Source organism: Culicoides brevitarsis, chromosome 3 (genome assembly GCF_036172545.1).
Source record: "Culicoides brevitarsis isolate CSIRO-B50_1 chromosome 3, AGI_CSIRO_Cbre_v1, whole genome shotgun sequence".
NCBI classification, from domain to species: Eukaryota; Metazoa; Arthropoda; class Insecta; order Diptera; family Ceratopogonidae; genus Culicoides; species Culicoides brevitarsis.
In genome coordinates this window covers 29,849,771-29,869,553 of record NC_087087.1, presented here as the reverse complement: position 1 = coordinate 29,869,553, position 19,783 = coordinate 29,849,771, and the positions used below count along the sequence as shown (strand labels likewise).

Sequence of the window (19,783 nt, the reverse complement as noted above, 5' to 3'; positions counted from 1 at the left end):
ATTTTTTTAAATTATTTTTTATTAAAAAAAAATTAAAAAAATCTCAAATTGGTGCCTTTGAATTTTTTTTAATAAAAAAAAATTCTGTCAGTCAGTCAGTGTCAGTTTTAATAAAAAAATATATATATTATTTTATTATAAAAATGTATTTATACAAAAAACACTACAAACAAACTTTTTATATATACATATATTTTATTGACACTAAATGATAGATCTGACTGTTGTAGGATAAAAAATAATAAATAATGAAAAACTAGTGGGTTATTTTTTGTATAGTGACATGATAATAAAATCCCCTTTTAGATTAATCATAATTTTATTTTTTTAGGTGATCTAAAATATTTTTAGAATAGAAAAAAAATATATTTAAAAAAAGAAAACTTTTTACAGGGAATTTTTTTATTAATTAATATTTAATAATAATAATAATAATTTTTAATTAATAATTTAAAATCTTAATATATATTTTTTTAAATATTTAAAAAAAAAGATTTCTACCATTTCAGCAGTGCCTTCAATAATTAATAATAATAATTTTTTTTATAAAAAAAAAATATTTTTTTTACACAACATACATAAAACTTTAAAGTATTTTCTATAGTAGAATTTACATATTTTAATAAAAAAAAATTATAAATATGGGTCACAATCTTCGGCAATCCAAGGGAGTATAAAGTAACAAATTTTATATATTTTCTTTTTTTTTTTGTAAAATAAAAAAATAACAAAATACGATAAAAAAAAAGTTTTCTATCACATATTAGTTTAGTTTACATTTTTTTTTTCTTTTTAAATAAATAGATAGAATGAAAAAAAAATCATATATAAGAATATCCCTAGTTTATAGTCAAAGAGCACCAACTTTTCATATCAATTCAAAAAAAAAATATAAAATAGAGATTTTGTACATTTTAGCATATAGCATATAGAACTTTTTTAATCGGTCATGATCTGAGCTCATTATTTTATAAAAAACAAAAAAGTTTAACACAATTTTCCTATCAATATATTATTAACATATAGAATAGAAAGCCTTATACTTATTTTTCTTTGTTTATTTTCTCCTTGCATTTTTTTTTATTAAATGAGTTTCTAGTTTGCATGTTCCTTTGTATATTGCACGTGCATGTGCCTGTGCACGTTAACCGTTTTTTTTATTAAAAAAGGAGTAGTGTATCATCCACTCTTATGATTCCCTCTTAATATGATCACTCGATGATTTTTTCAAGAAAAGAGCCATATTGAGGGGGACTGAAGTACATGGCAAAAATGTTAATTGAAGTAGTTTCGGTCTTTTCTTTTTCGTGTTTTATCTACTTCTTGGCAGTTTTCCGTGTACTTCATTTTTTTTCAACTGAGACAGACATACAAGATCATCCGCATGACACGTAGAAAATTTTGTGTTTTCTTTTTTCCGTGTAGTAAAATACAATTACAAATCAACATATATATTACACACGCCATATATATATATATTTATACTATATAATATACAAAACACACGCAAATTATGACATTCAGTTCAATTTACTTATGATTTCATGTGAAAGGTACACAAAACATTAAGAAACCACTCACTCAATCAGAAAAAAATAAATATATATAAACATCATCCTCACAAAAAAAATACACACAAAGAAATACACGTATGTACGAATGTTATTTGTATATGCGTGTACGCTTTATTTAAAAGCGATTTGGTCATTTTTACGACTGATTGACTCCTATGCTCGGTCGTCAAAATGGTTGAACCTTTTTTGTATCTGCTTCTCTATAAGTAAAATGTATGATATGTTTTTAATGAAAATAATCAAAGTCTGAATAATAATAATAATAAATCAATAATCATCCGCATAAGTTTTCGAATTTTTTGCAAATTATCAAAAAATTATTCAAAAAAGCAAAAATCCTGAATGTTTTTTACCCCAGTCCACATTTCCCTCCTCGTCACGTCAAAAATCAGACCGAAAATCAATGAATTAATATTATGTATAGACAAACATTATTATTCAACAAAATATATGTCACGCAACTAGCTTTCTGGGCAAAATAATGATTTCAACTATTTTTCTCATGCAATTCCAACTTAGACCGGTTGGTGTGTGGGGCAAAATTGTCGGTTCATTATGTGCCATTGCTGGTGTATTGACAATCGCACTTCCCGTACCAGTTATTGTCAGTAACTTCAACTACTTCTACCATAGAGAAACAGATCAAGAGGAGATGCAAAGTCAAAACTTTAATCATGTAACTAGTTGTCCATACTTGCCAGGAACATTAGGTGAGTGGTCGCAAGTAACGCTGTAATAATTTCGCCATCAGCGGCATGTCTAATCTTTGCCTGCCTTCCATATATATACTACATATATATATATATAACATCTTTTGAGAGTACTAGTTGCTTTTGAACAAAAAAAAAAATAATAATAATAATAAACTAGTGCATCCGTTTAATCATCACCAATATATCTTACTCATCTAGTTTTTTACTCTCTTTTTTATTTTTTTTATGAATTAAAAAAATAATAATTATTAAACATAATTATTATCAAAAATGTACAAAATTATACACTCTCTATGGTACTGGATTGCTCAACGAACGGTAATGTAAAACTCATAAAATATCACAAAACACAATTACAGGCCAACATTTAAAGAAAGCATCATTGTCTGAATCCTCATCGGATATGATGGATTTGGAAGATGGTGTCGAATCTACACCTGGTTTATTAGGTGAACGCATGATTGTTCCGTTTTCGGGAACACTATTGACTAATGATAAGCAGATGCAGCAGAATTGTTGTAAGCAGCCAAATAATAATCAAGGCGGTGTCATCGGCGGCGGCGGCGGTGGCAACAATAATAATCAACGTCACAATAGCGCATTAGCTGTTAGTATCGAAACCGATGTCTGACTACTGGGTAAGAGCTTTTTTGTTCAATTGGCTCGCATCTCACACACACAATGCACAAAAAAAAATGATTATATCTCGCCAAGACTCTCTTCTTCTTCTTCTACTACTTCTTCTTTGTAACTCTTCTTCTTCTTTATTTTTAATAATTTCTTTTATTTTTTTAATTATTTTGATCGTTAATTCTACTTTACCGGCAAAAATGATTCAAAAATTCGTATGTATTCTATAGAACTCTGTACAGAAATTCCTCTACGGAGCTCTATAGGAGACATACGAGTTTAAAACTATTAAAATTCTCGTCGTTAAAGTAGATTTGACTGTTAAATTCTACTTTACCGACAAATTTTCGTGTAAAGTAGTTCAAAAACTCGTATGTAACCTATAGAATTCCGTACAGAAATTTCTCTACAGAGCTCTATAGGATTCATACAAGTTTTTAACATACCTGAAAAACTCGTATGTCTCCTATGGAGCTCTGTACAGAAACTACAGAACTTTATAGGAGACATACGAGTTTAAAACTATTAAAATTCTTGTCGTTAAAGTAGATTTGACTGTTAAAATTCTACTTTACCGACAAATTTTCTTTAAAAGTAGTTCAAAAACTCGTATGTATCCTATAGAGCTCCGTACACAAATTTCTATACGGAGCCCTATAGCATATATACGAGTTTTTGACTGTATACAAAACAAAAAAAAACTCATATGTCTCGTATTGAGCTCCGTACAGATACGACGAAGCTCTATAGGAGACATACGAGTTTCAAAAACAATTAAAATTTGTCGGTAAAGTAGAACTGACGATTAAAATACTCTCAAACAATACATTCCAATATAACTACAAAATTTTTGTCCCTTTGATCCCCTTTTCACATTTTACTCAAGCCACCTAAAAATAGTCACAGCTTCTTTTCTTTTCAACTTTTTGATATAGTATCCGCCCCTTGTTTGTTCAAAATTCTCTTCTCTATCTGAAAAGACAAAAAAATAAAATAAAATAAAAAAGTAAGTTTGCCATGGAAATAAATCATTAATTAACCTTCATCTCGTGCCGTCTTCCGTATGTACAAAGACTTGACAGAACCTTTTTCTCTTCCACAATAAACATAATAAAAGCGAGTTTGTGACTTTTAATGAATAAATTATATTATATAAATACCTAAATATACCTATATCCAAAAAGATAGACGGAAAGTAAAAGGGAAAGTTGACAATTAAAACTATCTGTTCCTTCGAAATTGATTTTCTTTGTGTGAATTTCCATTTTTTGGGCGGTAGTTTTCTTACAAAATGTAAATATAGAAAGATAATAATTCGGGTTCAAAGATGATTTCGAGTGCTACAACTCCGTTGAAAGGTTAGAACCAACGATAATTTAAAGCTTCTATTGGTCTTGGAGCAAATTATCTTGGTACTAATTTGGATTGGATTTGCAGAACTTTGAAATTTTTTCGTAATTTTTTTTTAACTTAAAGAAATTCATACAAAGATTGTCATCTAAAACTATGCAATCAACACTACTCAAAGAAAATTGATTTTTTGCTCCTTTGGGTTATGCAATGAAGCTCACACTTGAATTTTCTCAATTTTCATAGTTTTCCACGGAGTTTTTTGCATTTTCTTGGCACAGAAACCTTCTCATAGCTTATCCAGATAGTTTACAAAAAACCACGAAGTAATCCGAGAAACATAACCTCACTTTATGGCGTTACAAAATCAGTATGCATTGAAATTTTTCACACAGAAATGCCTAAAGATATTTTTTTTTTATATTAATTAATTATGATAATTGGTCGTTAATGTTTCATTTTTTTAAATGAAATCTTCTTCCTCTTTACTTTACACTGGCTTACCAATTCACAGACAACTTTCAATGCAAATTTATTCATAAAACCGAGTCCTTTTACAACTCTCAACTCTTTATGGCAATTACTCTACGACAGCTAACGTACATTAAACATTATGAATATTGATGCGTCTCTTAGAATGCGGAAAAGGAAATAACTGAGACTTTGATGACCATTTGACCCATTAGGGCAATTAAGGATGACGCTCCGCCTATTTAATCACTTATGCAAATGCATTTTTTCTAATTTTTCTTTCCTTTTGTTTCATTTCATTCAGCGAACTGAACCGACTTCCTTGTTTAACAACCGTCCTCAAGAGTTTTGAATATTTTATACTCGTAATGTAAAAATATATAAATAAAAAGAAAAATAAGTAGAGCGAACACTTTATTATTTTTTTTTCTTGGATCGGGGAACCTATATTAGCTTAGAGGTGACAGTAATTAAATAAGATAGCAATAAAAGTAACGCTGCTCGTTCTTTTTTGTAGTAAAAATGAAATAAAACAAGAAATATAGTTTGCAGTTACTTGCTTTATTGTTATAAGGCGATTGCGATGAGCGAAAAATTTTTAAAAATAGATTTTCAGCCAAATCAAAAAAACTTCAAAAATTTTTATAAACCACGTGGTTTTTTTTAAATTAGCAATAAATTTTAAGTATATTTATTTTAAAAATAAATATAAAGTTGAATTTTAATTAAATGCCCCTTAAATTATACAAAGAACCTTACATTATAAAATATTACTTTTCTATGACTCTCAATGAATTTTTCTCTTCTTTCTTAACTCATAAACCTTCTTAAAGTCAAAATCTATAATTTAAAAAAAACAAAATGTACTTTTCAAATTAAATCTTTAGTTATAGCGTTACAAAGATTGTATGAATTTCAAATTTCAACAGTTAACCGTTAAAAATTTGAAAATCGCTTTTCCGCTAATTCAAACTCTATTTTTATTTAATGAAATTACCTATAATATAAAAAAAAATTAAATGCGACAAAAGAAAAACGACCAATTCTTTATAATTTTTCTTTATTTTTTTATATAAAAAATTTTTATGAACCACGTGGTTTTTTTATTATGAATTTAAAAATTAAAAATTTTAATAAGTTTTTAATAAAATTTAAATAAAAAAATGTAAAAATTTTAATTAAATGCTTTTAAATTATGCAATGAACCCCACATAACAAATTATTAGATTTCTATGACTTTTAATTAATTTTTCTATTTTTTCTTGTTTCAAAAACCATCTAAAAGTCAAAAATTATAATTTATAAAAAACTTAAATGAAATTATTAAAAGAAATTTTGAGTTATAGCGTTACAAATTGATATGAATTTCAAATTTCTTTAACTAACCGTTAAAAATTTGCAAATCGCCTTCCGCTAATTCAAACAAAATGTTTTTTTTATACCAAATAATAATTTAATAAATTTTGAGTTTTCTTTTGAGAAAAAAAAAATCGTAAAAATATTAATTTAATGCCCCTTAAATTATGCAATTAACTTTACATTACAAATTGTTACTTTTCTTCAACTTTCAATGGATTTTTCTCTATTTTCTTACCTCATGAACCTTCTGAAAGTCAAAAGCTATAACTTATAAAAACCCGAAAAGAAATTTTTTAACAAAATTTTGAGTTATTGCGTTACAAAATTCGTAAATTCAAATTTTTTACCGTTAAAAACTTAAAAATCGCTTTTCCGCGGTAAAATTCAAAAAAAAAATATTTTTACTCATTGCAATTGCCTATAATATTAAAAACGAATGCGACAGAAGAAAAACGACTTCTTCTTTATATATATTTTATTCTTCCATTTATTATTATTACCTATGATTTTAGTTCTCTAGCTGCATCAACGACGCGAATGCAGTGCACTGCAAGCGAATGTAAAACGAGCTTAGATTAGGTTAGTTCATGGCAAACCAACATACAAGTCAGAATCGAAGGTCGAGATCCGCCCCCCAAAAACCCCCCTCAAAAAAAAATCACGCTTTCTTTGTATCTTTATTTGCGACAAACGCAAGAATGATTCTTGTATTCTTCTACTTGTATTTTTAAATAATAATCTAATCAAATATTTATTCACACACTACTGAATAAAGTAAATTATAAATATAAAAGGAACACATTTTGGAATGACACACCACTTTTTTGAACACACAATTTTTATTTCAGATAATTTTTTTCTTGATCTGATAAAAAAAAAATATATAAAAATTTGATAAAATCTAATCTTCTATTTTTTTCTTTCTCTCTTTCTTTTATTTATGAATTTATTTTCTTCTAAAAAAAAAAATAAAAAAAAATGGAAAATTTTTAGTAAAATGTACTTCATCTACTATCTGCGCTACTATCTACTATGGTCTATCATCGTCAAAAATAATAATAATTATAAAATGTAATAATAATAATCATTCAACTATTGCTGAAGCATCCACAAATTTATCTTCTCCTTCTCCTTATTGGTCACTAGTATCATCAAGAACATCATCAACTTCGGTATCATCTCTACTAAGATCGCCTTTTTACCCTCAAAGACACCATTACATTAATAATTATCAGCATCGCCGGTTCGAGCAACAACAACAACAACAACAACAAGGAGATCTGCAAAGACGAGCAGCAAGTCGTCGTCCGACTGTGTTAATATTAATGTTATCGCCATCATCATCTCCATTATTGTTATCATCATTACACGAACACGAACAACAACAACTACAAGTTTTAATTGTGGCTGCTGTTGTTTTCTTGTATAATTATTATTATCGTGTCAGAACTGCAACAATTGTTATGAAAATTAAAGAAACTCGAATACATCGAATATAATAGATATTTTTTTGTGCAAAGTTATCATCCAAAAATATCATAAAATATTAATAAAAAATAACAAATAAATGAAATTGCAAAATAAAAGACAAATCTTTAAATACAAAAAAAAGAAGAAAAAAGAGAATTTTTATGATTATTATTAATTATTTTTATACTTTTTGATGAAAATTAACTTAAAATTAATTTGATTTAAATTTTAATTAATTAATTAAAAATTAATTAAAAAAATTAAATTAAATTAAATTTAATTAAAAAAATTAAATTAAATTAAATTTTTATAATTAATAATTTATGAAAATTATTTTTTTTAAATTATTTTTTTTAATTAATTAAAAAATTAAATTTTAATTAAATTAATTAATTTAAAAAAAAATAAATTTAAAAAAATAATTAAATTTTTATAATTAATAATTTATAAAAATTATTTTTTTTTTAATTATTTTTTTAATTATTTAATTAATTAAAAAAATAAATTTTAAAAAAAATTAATTAATTTAATTTTAAAAAAATAAATTGAAAATAATTAAATTTTTAAATTATTTAGTTAAATAAAATAAATAATTTAATTTTAATTTAATTTTCATCATATATGTATAAAAAATAATACAACAATAATCATAAAGTGTATAATAAATAATATGTAATATGTATGTATATAGGGAACACGAGCCACAATTAAATAAATAAATAAATATAATAAATTTATATAAAGAATAAAAAAAAATATATTATAAAAAATTACAAAAAAAAACTTTAATATAAAAAAAATTTAAAAAATAGGTAAATGGACTGTTTTAATCCTAATAACTTTAATAAATATAAAAAATAAATAAATTTAAATAAATAATTTAATTAAATACATTAAATAACTCATCCCAAAGAAAAAAAATAAAAAATCGAAGAAGACATCAAACAATTTATATAAAAAAATAAAAATTTATGATATTGTATACGCTCGCTTATGAAAATAAATAAAAAAAGGAGAACAAGAAAACCCATAGGAAATAGTCGCTAATACTTTTCATGTATTATAAATCTTTGAAAAATAATATAATCAGAAAAAAAGTCACAAATAACAAAAAATAGGTGAAAATAAATAAATAGGAAATTTGTGCCGCGCTTTACAGTACATGATGATAAAAAAAATATAATAAAAAAATAATATACACAAACAATTATAATACGGAATCTATATTTATTTAAATTTTATTAAATTTCTTCCAAAAATATTTTTTTATTATTTTTTTTTAATAATTAATTATTAATAATTTATTTAAAAAAATAATTTTATTAATAAATAAATTAAATAATTAAAAATAAATAAATAAATAATAAATAATTTTTTAATTAATTATTAAAAAAATAATTAATTAAAATTTATTAATAATTATTTTTTTAAATACATTATTTATATAATTAATTATTATTAAAAATAATAATAAAAAAAAACTTTAAAAAAAATTTTTTTTTTTGATCTCGTATAAAGACGTTACTTTAAATCTCTTCTTTGTTGCGGATTATGATGCGCGTGAATACACTGCCAAAACACTGTCATCAATCTTTTTTGAAATACAAAAAAAATACTTTCAAGGAAGCTCACAAAGAAGATTTTTTTCTCTTTTTTTTAATTTTAACCTTTAATTTAAAAAAATAAATAATTCAAAAAAATATAATAAAAAATAAAAAGGAAATAAAAAATACATCAAACTGCCGAAATATCTTTAACAACAAAAAAATAGAAATTAAACAAACAACATCAAAAACAACAAAAGGTTAAAAGTCCAAAAAGTCAGAAAATTAAAAAAAAAAAAATGTTTGATGATAAATAAATGATATAAAAAAGTATTTGTCCAAAGCCCTTATTATATAATATGTAAAAAAAAAAATATAAATAAATTTAAACGACGAGAAATTCCTGAATTACAAAAAAAAATACGAATCGTTGCACATTTTAAACCTTAAAGTTATTTTTTTTTTATTTTAATATATTTTATTATTTTTTTCTTTCGAAGTTAAATATTTATTAATTATTATTTTTGTTCATTGTTAAAATTAAAATAAATTAATTTTTTTGTTATTTAATTCTTTAAATAATTAATTATTATTAATTTCGAAAAAAACTAAGGCTAGTCTTTAAATTAAATTAAATTAAATTAAAAAAAAATATTTATTAATTATTTGATTTAAGATAAATATTAAAAAAAAATAAAAAAAAATATTGATGATATCCTTAGACGAAAAAAAGCTTTAAAATACAAAAAATAAAAAACCCGTTTTATTGTTGATTATTTTATTTAATTTTTTTTATTGAAATTTCACAAGGTTTGTTATAATTATTTTTTATTATTTTAAAAAAAATATTTTTTTTTACCATAAAAAATAACATCATTGCTCGAAATAAATTTCCTACTAAAAAAAGTATTATTAACTTTAAAAAAAATCAACTAACCTGTAAGAATAATTAAGCGGTAAAAATAATTAAAAAATAATAATAAATTAAAAAAAATATACAAGATTAAAATAAGCGAAAAACACCCGCTGTACCTCATTAACCAGCCATTTTACGTTTTCTCGTTCAGTCATCATAAACTAACTAAGACATATAGAAAAAAATATCATAAGAGTCCCTAGAGTAATATTACCCGCGTATTTATAGAAAAAAAGAGAAAGAGCTGAAGTAAGTTATAATTTAAATTTTTTTAAACTTTTTACTATTTACTGACTAACTAACTTGCGTGCGGCGTCTTCTGCTGTCCATAAAATTGGTTGCCATCCAAATGTCCATTTTATTAGAAAAAAATACAAAAATATATATTTGAGCTATTTTAGAAAAAAAAATTAGAATTTTCACGTTTATTAAAAAAAAAATGAAGAAATAAGATAGAAGATGTAAAGTTAACGCCATTTTTCAGAAAAAAAATATTTTTATGGGCGTTACAAAAGACTTTCTTATGCATATCATCAAACTAAATAAATTTATAAAAAAAAATCATAAATAAATAAAGGAGAAAGCTATTAAAGGTAGGATATATCAACAACAAAGGAGATTTCTAATTTTTTCATAAATTTGTTTATTTTTGCTAAAATTACCAATTGCTTCAATCAATCATAAATAATATGAATCAATAACACATCATCTAAATTTTTATCACTATTAAATTAATTAATTAAAAGTTAGTAGGGACACTTTTTGCATGAATTCCGAAATTACATCATCTTAATAAAAATACATTACAAAAATATATAAAATAATATTTTAAATTAAATTTTTTAAAACATGTAAAAAAATTAACGCATATTAAAATAAATCAAACATACAGAGAGATTATATTAAATAGAAGTTATAATAAATTTAAAGAAATACAAAAAAAAATAATAATAAATAATTAAATTTTAAATTAATTTTTTAATAGATAAAAATTATTTTTTATAAAAAATTAATTTTTTATTTTTTTTTTTTAAATAATTAATTAACAACAACAGAAAAATTTAAATAAATAAAAAAAATAATTATTTATTTATCATCATTATTAATTAATTATAATTAATAAATTATTAACTCGTATAAAAAAAATTGAAAATGAAAAAAAGTATAGCACGTCAAATCAATTGTGATAAAGTAAATTTTTAAATGAGGACCTTTTCAAAACACATTTTATTATTATGGTAACATCATAATAATACAACGTTTGGGAATGATCTTCGATCATATACCGAAAGGTCTTTGACGCTACTTTAAAGAAAACAAAAAAATCAACAAAAAATATTCTTATCGCATTCGCGTTCACTTCATAACAAAAAAAAATTAAATTAATAAAAAAAAACCAAAAACTGCTTACAAAGAATTTTTACCGATACTCAAAAAAAAAAACACAAGAAAAAATCGTTACTTACTTTAAAAAAAAAGAGATAATAAAAAAATATATAGAAAATATATTAAACATATAATAAATTATATGTCTTGAATTATTATTAAAAAAAAATATAAAACTTAGTAAAAAAATTAATTATTAATTAATTGAACATGCTTGGTATAAACTTTACAAAAAATGAATGCGCATTAAAAACATCAGCTTTTTTCCCTAATTTTTTTCTTTTTCGGTTCATCCTTAAATGCGGGTAATTTGAGCGATGGAAGGTGCCTGATAATAGTAAAATTTAAAAAAAAAAATACTAATTAGTTAAAATAATATTAATTATTATATATTAATAAACAATCGTTCCATTTAATGATAAGTTGCTATAAATATGAAAAATATGATAAAAAATAACAACAAATGAGCTTTATTCAATATTAAATTAAGAATTTAAAAAAATCATATTTTGACATATCATGAACCTTTTTGATTTTTTGCGTTTTTTTTTTTACTATTTATGAATATATTGCGTCATTTTTCTGAAAAAAATAATAATAATACATAACTATTTCATGCCCAAGAAGTTTCAATTTTCATGACTCAGCCGGTAGTATTAAACGCGCATAATATTAATTAAAATAATAAACTAGAGATACATAACATATTTATTTATTGTTGTAATTATTATTAATTTATTAAAATTATTAAAAAAAATAATTTAAATATAAATAAATAATGATTATTAATTTTCATTTACTTTTAATTAATTAAATTAAAATTTAATAATAATTTAAAAAAAATAAATAAAATTAAATTATAAATTATTAATACTAAATATTAAAAATAAAATTTTATTAATTAATTAAATTTAATATAACATAAACTTAATAATTATTAAAATTTATTATTTTTAATTGTTTTAATAATTTTAAATAATTAAATAAAATTATTTTGAAAAATTTTTATTTTATTAATGATAATAATAAATATATATTAATATAATATAAATTTTTTAAAATATTAATAATTATTAATAAATTAATTAAATTTATTTAAAAATTATTAATAATAAATATTAAAACTATTTTAAAAGAATAATTTATTTTTTATCAATTGAATTAAAATTAAAAAAAAATAATTATAATTAGTTATTTAATTTTAATTAAATGAAATATTTTTTTATGAATAAAATTAAAATTTAAAGAAAATTAATTAATTATTATATTTAATAGTTTTTAATTAATTAAATTATAATTTAAAATTAGTTAAAAATTTTAAATAATAAAGATTAAAAAATTATTAAATAATAATAAATAAATTAATAATAATTATAACAATAAAAAAAACAACAACAACATAAAAAACTGTAGAAATAAATTTTTAATGATAAAGTAAGTAATAACGAAATTCATTCAAACACAACATTAGGATAGAGCCGGTAATAAATAATAAATTTAAAAAAAAAAACATTTTTATTATTTTAATTTTCTCTTATAAAAGATGCAGTGACATACCTTCATATATATTTTTAAAAATTATTTAATTTATTTTACGCTTAAGAAATAATTAAAAAAAATGCGTATCTTCCAAACAAACAAATATAAAAAAAACCAGAAAAGTATAGAGATAAACAACCTTAACATATAAAGATATTATATTCTATATACATCACTATAAAAAAAATATTAACTTTAAAACTAAATAAATAAAAGGATAGGAAATCACAAAACAAGACGAGAACACAGCTTTATCTGAGCTTTAGTATTATTATGATTAGTAAGAGACAAAAAAAATATCTAAATTTTAACATTTGACTCTAACTCTATAAATATATATAAAAAAATATATGTTTAATGTTTATCTTTAAAGTTATGAAAAAAAAGGAAACGATAAATGGAGATTACTATATGTATATGTTAAATACGTAGTTGATACAAGACAAGAGAAGATATGCATACATGTTGTGTGTGTGTGACCAAAAAAAATTGATTGCAAAAAATATATCAATCCTTCCATTATTACAACAAAAAAATGACTGTTTAAATATATATTATTATTAAATTAAATTAAAAATTTATTATTGAATGAAGGAAAATGAAGAAAAGATTTTTATTTTCACTTCTATTCTATTGTATACTATTTCTAATGTAATAAAACAAAAATATATAACATATAAAAAAAATATATGATAATATATATGTTTTATCATCGTCTATATTATTATGTATTACAAAATCATCTGTGTTACAAATTGTCTCTATATCTCTTAAATAAGTCTCTCTTTTAACTCTTGTTCATGCAACACGAAAAAACTAGGAAATTTTTAGACCAATAAATTTACGTATAAAAAAAATATAAAAAATGAATGAGGAAAAATAGGGATCAAAAAACAAAAAAAAAATATTTAAATCTCGACCATTACATGTATTCTCTGTATGTTTTCGATGTATTAAAAAAAATATATATTTTTTATTTAATTAAAAAAAAATAATTTTTAATATTTTTAAAATTTTAAAAATTTTGACAAGACGCTCGTTACCAAACAAAAAATGTGAATAAAAGACAAGGCTATAGCGCTGCCATTATTTATGACTACAAATAAATAATAAAAAAATACATATAATCATGTCATAACACAAAGTATAAGATAAACAACGATTTTTATTTTGTCTCCCGTTTCAACTTTAATGTCACTGTATCATCGTTATATATGTTAAAAAAATATATTATTATATCAAAAAAATCATCGCCAATTCTAAAAAAAACTACATAATTGTATTAATTAACAAAAAAAAAAAGTAAAATATAAAAGAAAGCAGTACTATAACATCGTATTATTATTATTATAATTAAAAAAAAAGAATTATTATAAAAAAAAATAAATTAAAAAAAATAAAAAGTACGATCCGCCCTTTAATGAATATAACATTAAATAATAAATAAATAAATTTATGCAAAGTAGATAAAAAATAATAAATCTATACAAGTAATTTTAATTACGTTCATGGCTTACCAAGAAATATTTTAAATTTATATCGAGTAGAGAATATCCAATTGCGAAATTTCTTAAAAAAAAAACAAACAACTTTTTTTACTGCTTAACTTTAAAAAAAAATATATAAAATAAATAAAAGCAAACTATAGGATCTGCAGATTTTTTAACATTTGAACTTTTTAAGAATCGATGCTTTCTTCAATCACAGAAAAAATAAATATTTTATATATTTTGTTTAATCGTCTCTATTTATATATATTAATTATATATGATAATGTTATTAATTATTATATATATTTATATAATATATATAAAATAAATAATATATATGATTATTATAAATGAACGTTGATTGTTTTAATGTCAAAGTTATAAAGAAAAAAACAGGAAAGAATATAATAAGTGTTATATATTTGTATTAATTATTTTTTTATTTGTGTAAAAATTAATTTTTAAATATTTTTTTAAAGCGTTAAAAATATTCTCGTTTAAAGAAAAAAGCAGAGAAATGCTGCATGAATACAATAAAATATATCAACAAATTTGTAATAATGTAAAATGTAAAATAAATGCAGATAGTTTATAACTAAAACTTTAATAATAATAAATAAATAAATAAATAAATAATAATAAAAAAAATGTTACAATGATGAAACAAAAATTATGAATAAATAAAAGGTAATAATAATAATAAATATTTAAATAAATAAAAGAAAAATAATAAATGCAACAAAACAATAAAAATGGCGCTGAGTTACATTTTTTACGTATGCAATTATTTTTATCATCACAAAAAAATAATAATACAACTTTTTATTATATTTATTATTATTATTATTAAATACTTTACAAATCGCGCTATTAAAACTATTATAAAAAAAATACGAATTAAACTCAGAAATCTTAAAAAATAAAAAATAGCTAATTAATTCCAGCTAAACAAATTACCAAAAAAAAATAAAGCTTGAGCAAATTCAATTATAAAAGTTACAAATCAACGTTCGAGAAATGGGATGAGAAAAAATATTTAAAAAAAGAACAAAAGAGGAATGATAGACAAGGTAAAGAAAGAATACAAAAAAAGAAAGGAAAAAAAGTATTTTAAAATATAATTAAAACAAAAAATAATGAAGAAAAAAAGAAACAATGTTAATAAATTATTATTATTATTATATTTAAATAATTAATTAATAAAAAAAACTGTAAATAGAAGCTAAATAAAAATTATGAAAAAAAAATAATAAATTACACACAGAGAACGATGATTATAAATTAATTGTAAAAAGTAAACATATTTTTTTTTATTTTATAAAAATTTCCGAGAAAAAATAACAATAAAAAATTTCATGTTGGAAAAATAATTGAGAAAATATTAAAAAAATGTTTTTTAATTTTCTGTTAAGAATATTTTTCAAAGGTAAGTTTTAAAATTAAAAAAAATAATTAATAATTAAATTTATTAATATTTTGTATTTTTATTTAAAAAAAATTATTACTTTTGAGTTAATTTTTTATTAAAATAAAAAAATTATTTTTATTTAATTATTGTATAAATTTTGTTTTTTTTTTAATTTTATTATTGAAAAAAAAAATCTTTTTTTTTTTAATTTTTAATTTTAATTAATTAATTTTTCGGAAAATATCCTAATTCGCGACATTTTTCAACAAAAGCCACAATCGAGTCCAACACTTCCTCTCCATTCGGAATAATTTGATCAGCTGGCAACATAAATCCATAATTTCCCGTGTCACGGAACTCATAAGTAAAAGCAAATGGAATTTCGTAAACGCCCTTTATCCAATCCATCGTGATGCCGGATGATTCGTACAAGGTAGTTATTGTGTTGCCCATGCGGTATTTGGTGCCGTAACGTTCCGCAAGTCGCTTAACTGTGGCTTCACCGACAGCAATGTGCTCAGCTTCGTTGTTGATTGCAGGGGCTTGTTTTGATCCGAATGGGTATCTAAGGATTTTTTGAATTTTTAAATAAATAATTTTAAACAATAATAAAAATTTTAATAATAAGATTTTTTAATTTTTTATAAAAATTTCCTATAAAAATTTAAAAAAAAAAATAAATTTTAATAAATCTGAAGGTGAAACTGTTCGGAAAAAAAATTTGACAGCTGTCAATTTTATAAAAATTTTTTTTCATTTTTTTTTTTTTTTGACTAAAATTTTTAATATTGAATATTTTTTATGACTTTTAGCCAAATTTTCTTAAAAAAATAAAATAAAATCGTAAACTCACAAGAAATATTGTCCATAACTGTGGAACGAAAAGAAAGCCGAGACATTTTTGCTCACAGAATCGAAATATGCTCCCAATGCTCTTGTTTCTGGCTCCGAAAATGCATTTGGTCCAGCGTACGTTTCACTGCAAGGATTGTTGCTTGCGCCTCCTTGGAACCAATAAAAGTCAAAATTGCGATTGGCATCCGTTCCGTAACACAAACTCGACGTTGGTTGACGCGTTTTGCGCCACATGCGATCCGAAGTGTGAGAATAGACAAATCCATCGACATTAAAAACGGGAATAATGTACCAATCAACGTTCTCTGCCAAATCCCGAACTGCTGGATCGGTCGACGTGAGCAATTCGTTCATGAGATAAGTTACTGTCGCACTCGTGATCCATTCGCTGGGATAGAAAAAATTATTAAAAAATGATTTTTATTTGATTTTTAAGTGAAAAATTGAATGAGGAATATTGAATTGTGAATTGAGGAGTACAAAAATGTGAAATTTTAATATTTTGTTGGAAAACGAGCTTGAGGAGTAAGAAATTGTGAAGTGAGGAGTACTAAAATGTGAAAATATATAAATTTTCTTCAAAATTGAAGCTTTCTAATTATTGAGGAGTACGAAAATGTTCAATGAGGAGTATAAAATTGTGAAAAATTATCATTTCGCTCTAAAATTCAAATTCTTAAATCTAGAGGAGTTAGAAAAAGTTAAAATTTTTATCTCACAAAGCAAACTTACCGCGCATGAATATTACTTTCGATGAAAATTCCCTTATTTCCTTCCTTGTATGAAATTTTGACTCCCAAAATTGGTCGATTTTCGTAACTTTTTCCAATTTCAAAGGTCGAAACGACATCCGGATACTTTCTCGACAGGTTAGCAACCCACTCGTAAATTGTCTCAAGCGGATAATATGCTTCCCATCCAAATGGCTCGTCACGTTTACCAATTCTCTCACTATCTACCATATCTTGCAAGTTATTGACCATCACTTTAGCTTTCAGTCCAAATCGCGAAATAAGACTTTCGATTTCGTCAAATTTGTGGGGCGGTACAACGATGTCCGCAAAGTCCCCAATATTTTTTGCCGAATCCCAAAACATGAAAGAATTTCCATCTTCGACGTCGCGAAGTAATTTCAAGTCATTTTCATTTTTCGCTTGAACTCGAAACACTTTGTAGTGATCAAAACGAGCTTTTTCAGTGGCAACAAAAGTTGCAAGTAGCAAAATCGCGAGTAATTTGAACATTTTTGAAGTCGATTAATGACTGAGGAATATCGCAAGTCGACGTCTGCTTAAGTAGCGCAGCAAATCTTATCAATAATATGTTTATTATGTCATCTAATCGTAAAATTTATCGATCCATTGTTGTACAAGATTATTTCGATAAGATACAAAAATGCAATCTTAGCTTATGATTTTTGTAAAAAAAATAAAAATAAACAAAAATTTTTCAAATAGTTTCTCAATTTTATTTATCTTTGGTTTAAAAAATTAAATTGTTAATAATTTTAATTTTTTTTTAAATGTTTAATTTAATTTATTTTTTTAAAAATAATATTTTTAAAGATTTCAATAAAATATTTTTATACATTTTTTTTTTAGTTTTAAAATAAAAATTAAATTTTTATTAAAAATAAATAATTAAAAAAAATTTTTCATAAAATTTTATTTATTTTAATTTTTCTATAAAAATTAAAAAAAAAATAAAATAATTAAATTAAAAATTTTAATAAAAATATTTTTTATAATTTTTTTTTAAATAAAAATATTTTTTAAATTTAAAAAAAAAATTTAAGAAAAAAAATTAAAATATTATTAATAAAAAATTTTTAATTAATTTTTAAAATATTTTTTTTATTTTTTTTTTTTTTTTTTTTTTCAATTATTTAAAGTTTCTTTTTAGTTTCGACTTTTTGGAAGATATATCCGTCGTCTCTTGTTGAACATTCGTTCTGTGGCACACAAACTCCTTTGTAATTCCGTTTGTAGCCGTCATCGCAGTAACATCCGCGATAGAAAACGTCACTGCTGCACACCATCGGATCAATAAAGCAACTTTCCAAGCAAGAATTGAACTCATCGCGATACCTTTCGTGCATTCCTCCGCAATATTTGACTAAAAAAAATAATTTTTTCTTCAAAAATCGACAAAAAACGACTAAAAATTCAAAATTCACCTGTCGCATCGCACGTAAAATAAACTTTATCCTCTTTCTCCGGGCAACAAGACGACAAAACGCAAGCTCCAGTCGACGGATGTCGATGATATCCCGGCTTACAAAAACATCCTTCCTCACATTTCTCCGAACAATCTGTCGTCGTGTCAAATTCATGCCGAAAAGCCTTGCAAGTCTCCAAACACGACGATCCACAGAACTCGTAATACTCGTTCAGGCCACATTTAGGCAAATCTTCCACAGCAAAATACTCTCCGCTTCCCTCATTATCAGCGGATCCAGAATCGCTACCATCATTGGCATTGCCAACAGCAGGACTACTTGGTTGAGATCCAGTTGAGCCACCTGTAGCGCCAGATACAACGCCAGTAACTGAACCAAGCAGAGCATTTGAGCACAAAAATTGATGACAAACCAGGAGAAAAATTAGATTTTTTGTCATTTTGAGACGCGTCACGACGAGAGCTTCGATTAAACTGACACAACATGAGAAAAGGAACAAACTTTTAACCAGCAACGTAGAGTGTTTTGGTACCAAACGTGCATTTTGAATGGTAAACAATACGCTTATGTGACTTTTCTCCGTTTGACATGACCTTCCTCGATGACAAAAAAAAATTTTAAGATATTTTTGGTAAATATTTTTAAATTTTTTACTATTTTTTTCTTAGAAAAACTTTAAATTAAATAGCGGATTTTCTATTTTTAAAAATTAATTTATCAAAAATGATTTTTAAAAAATTCACTAAAAGACTCGGATTTATTTCGAAAAATTTTTTCTGAAATATTAAAAAAAATAAATAAAATAATTAATTAATTCAATATAATTAACTTTAATTAATGAATTATTTAATTTAAATAATTTAATTTTATTTATTTAATTCCAAAAATTTTAATTAAAA

General features: G+C 22.9%; 2 protein-coding genes across 2 annotated transcripts in view; one reads left to right on the top strand and one right to left on the bottom strand.

Annotated features, from left to right (window-relative positions):
* The window catches only part of LOC134835489 (potassium voltage-gated channel protein Shaker), a gene marked incomplete at its 5' end in the record, with an annotated part of 38,649 nt that extends 31,087 nt beyond the window's left edge, over window positions 1-7,562 (top strand). The window contains 3 exons of the mRNA XM_063850368.1: window positions 2,094-2,284; window positions 2,647-2,925; window positions 7,091-7,562. Of these exons, the coding sequence (XP_063706438.1) occupies window positions 2,094-2,284; window positions 2,647-2,918 (463 nt within the window). The remainder of the gene's footprint in view (window positions 1-2,093; window positions 2,285-2,646; window positions 2,926-7,090) is intronic.
* Window positions 7,563-16,075: 8,513 nt separating this feature from the next.
* LOC134835488 (zinc carboxypeptidase-like) lies at window positions 16,076-17,949 on the bottom strand. Its single transcript, XM_063850367.1, has 3 exons — window positions 17,438-17,949; window positions 16,704-17,093; window positions 16,076-16,415 (listed from the first exon to the last, which is right to left on the bottom strand). Exons 1-3 carry the CDS (start codon window positions 17,947-17,949, stop codon window positions 16,076-16,078), a joined length of 1,242 nt encoding a protein of 413 aa, XP_063706437.1.
* Between the last annotated feature and the right edge of the window lie 1,834 nt (window positions 17,950-19,783).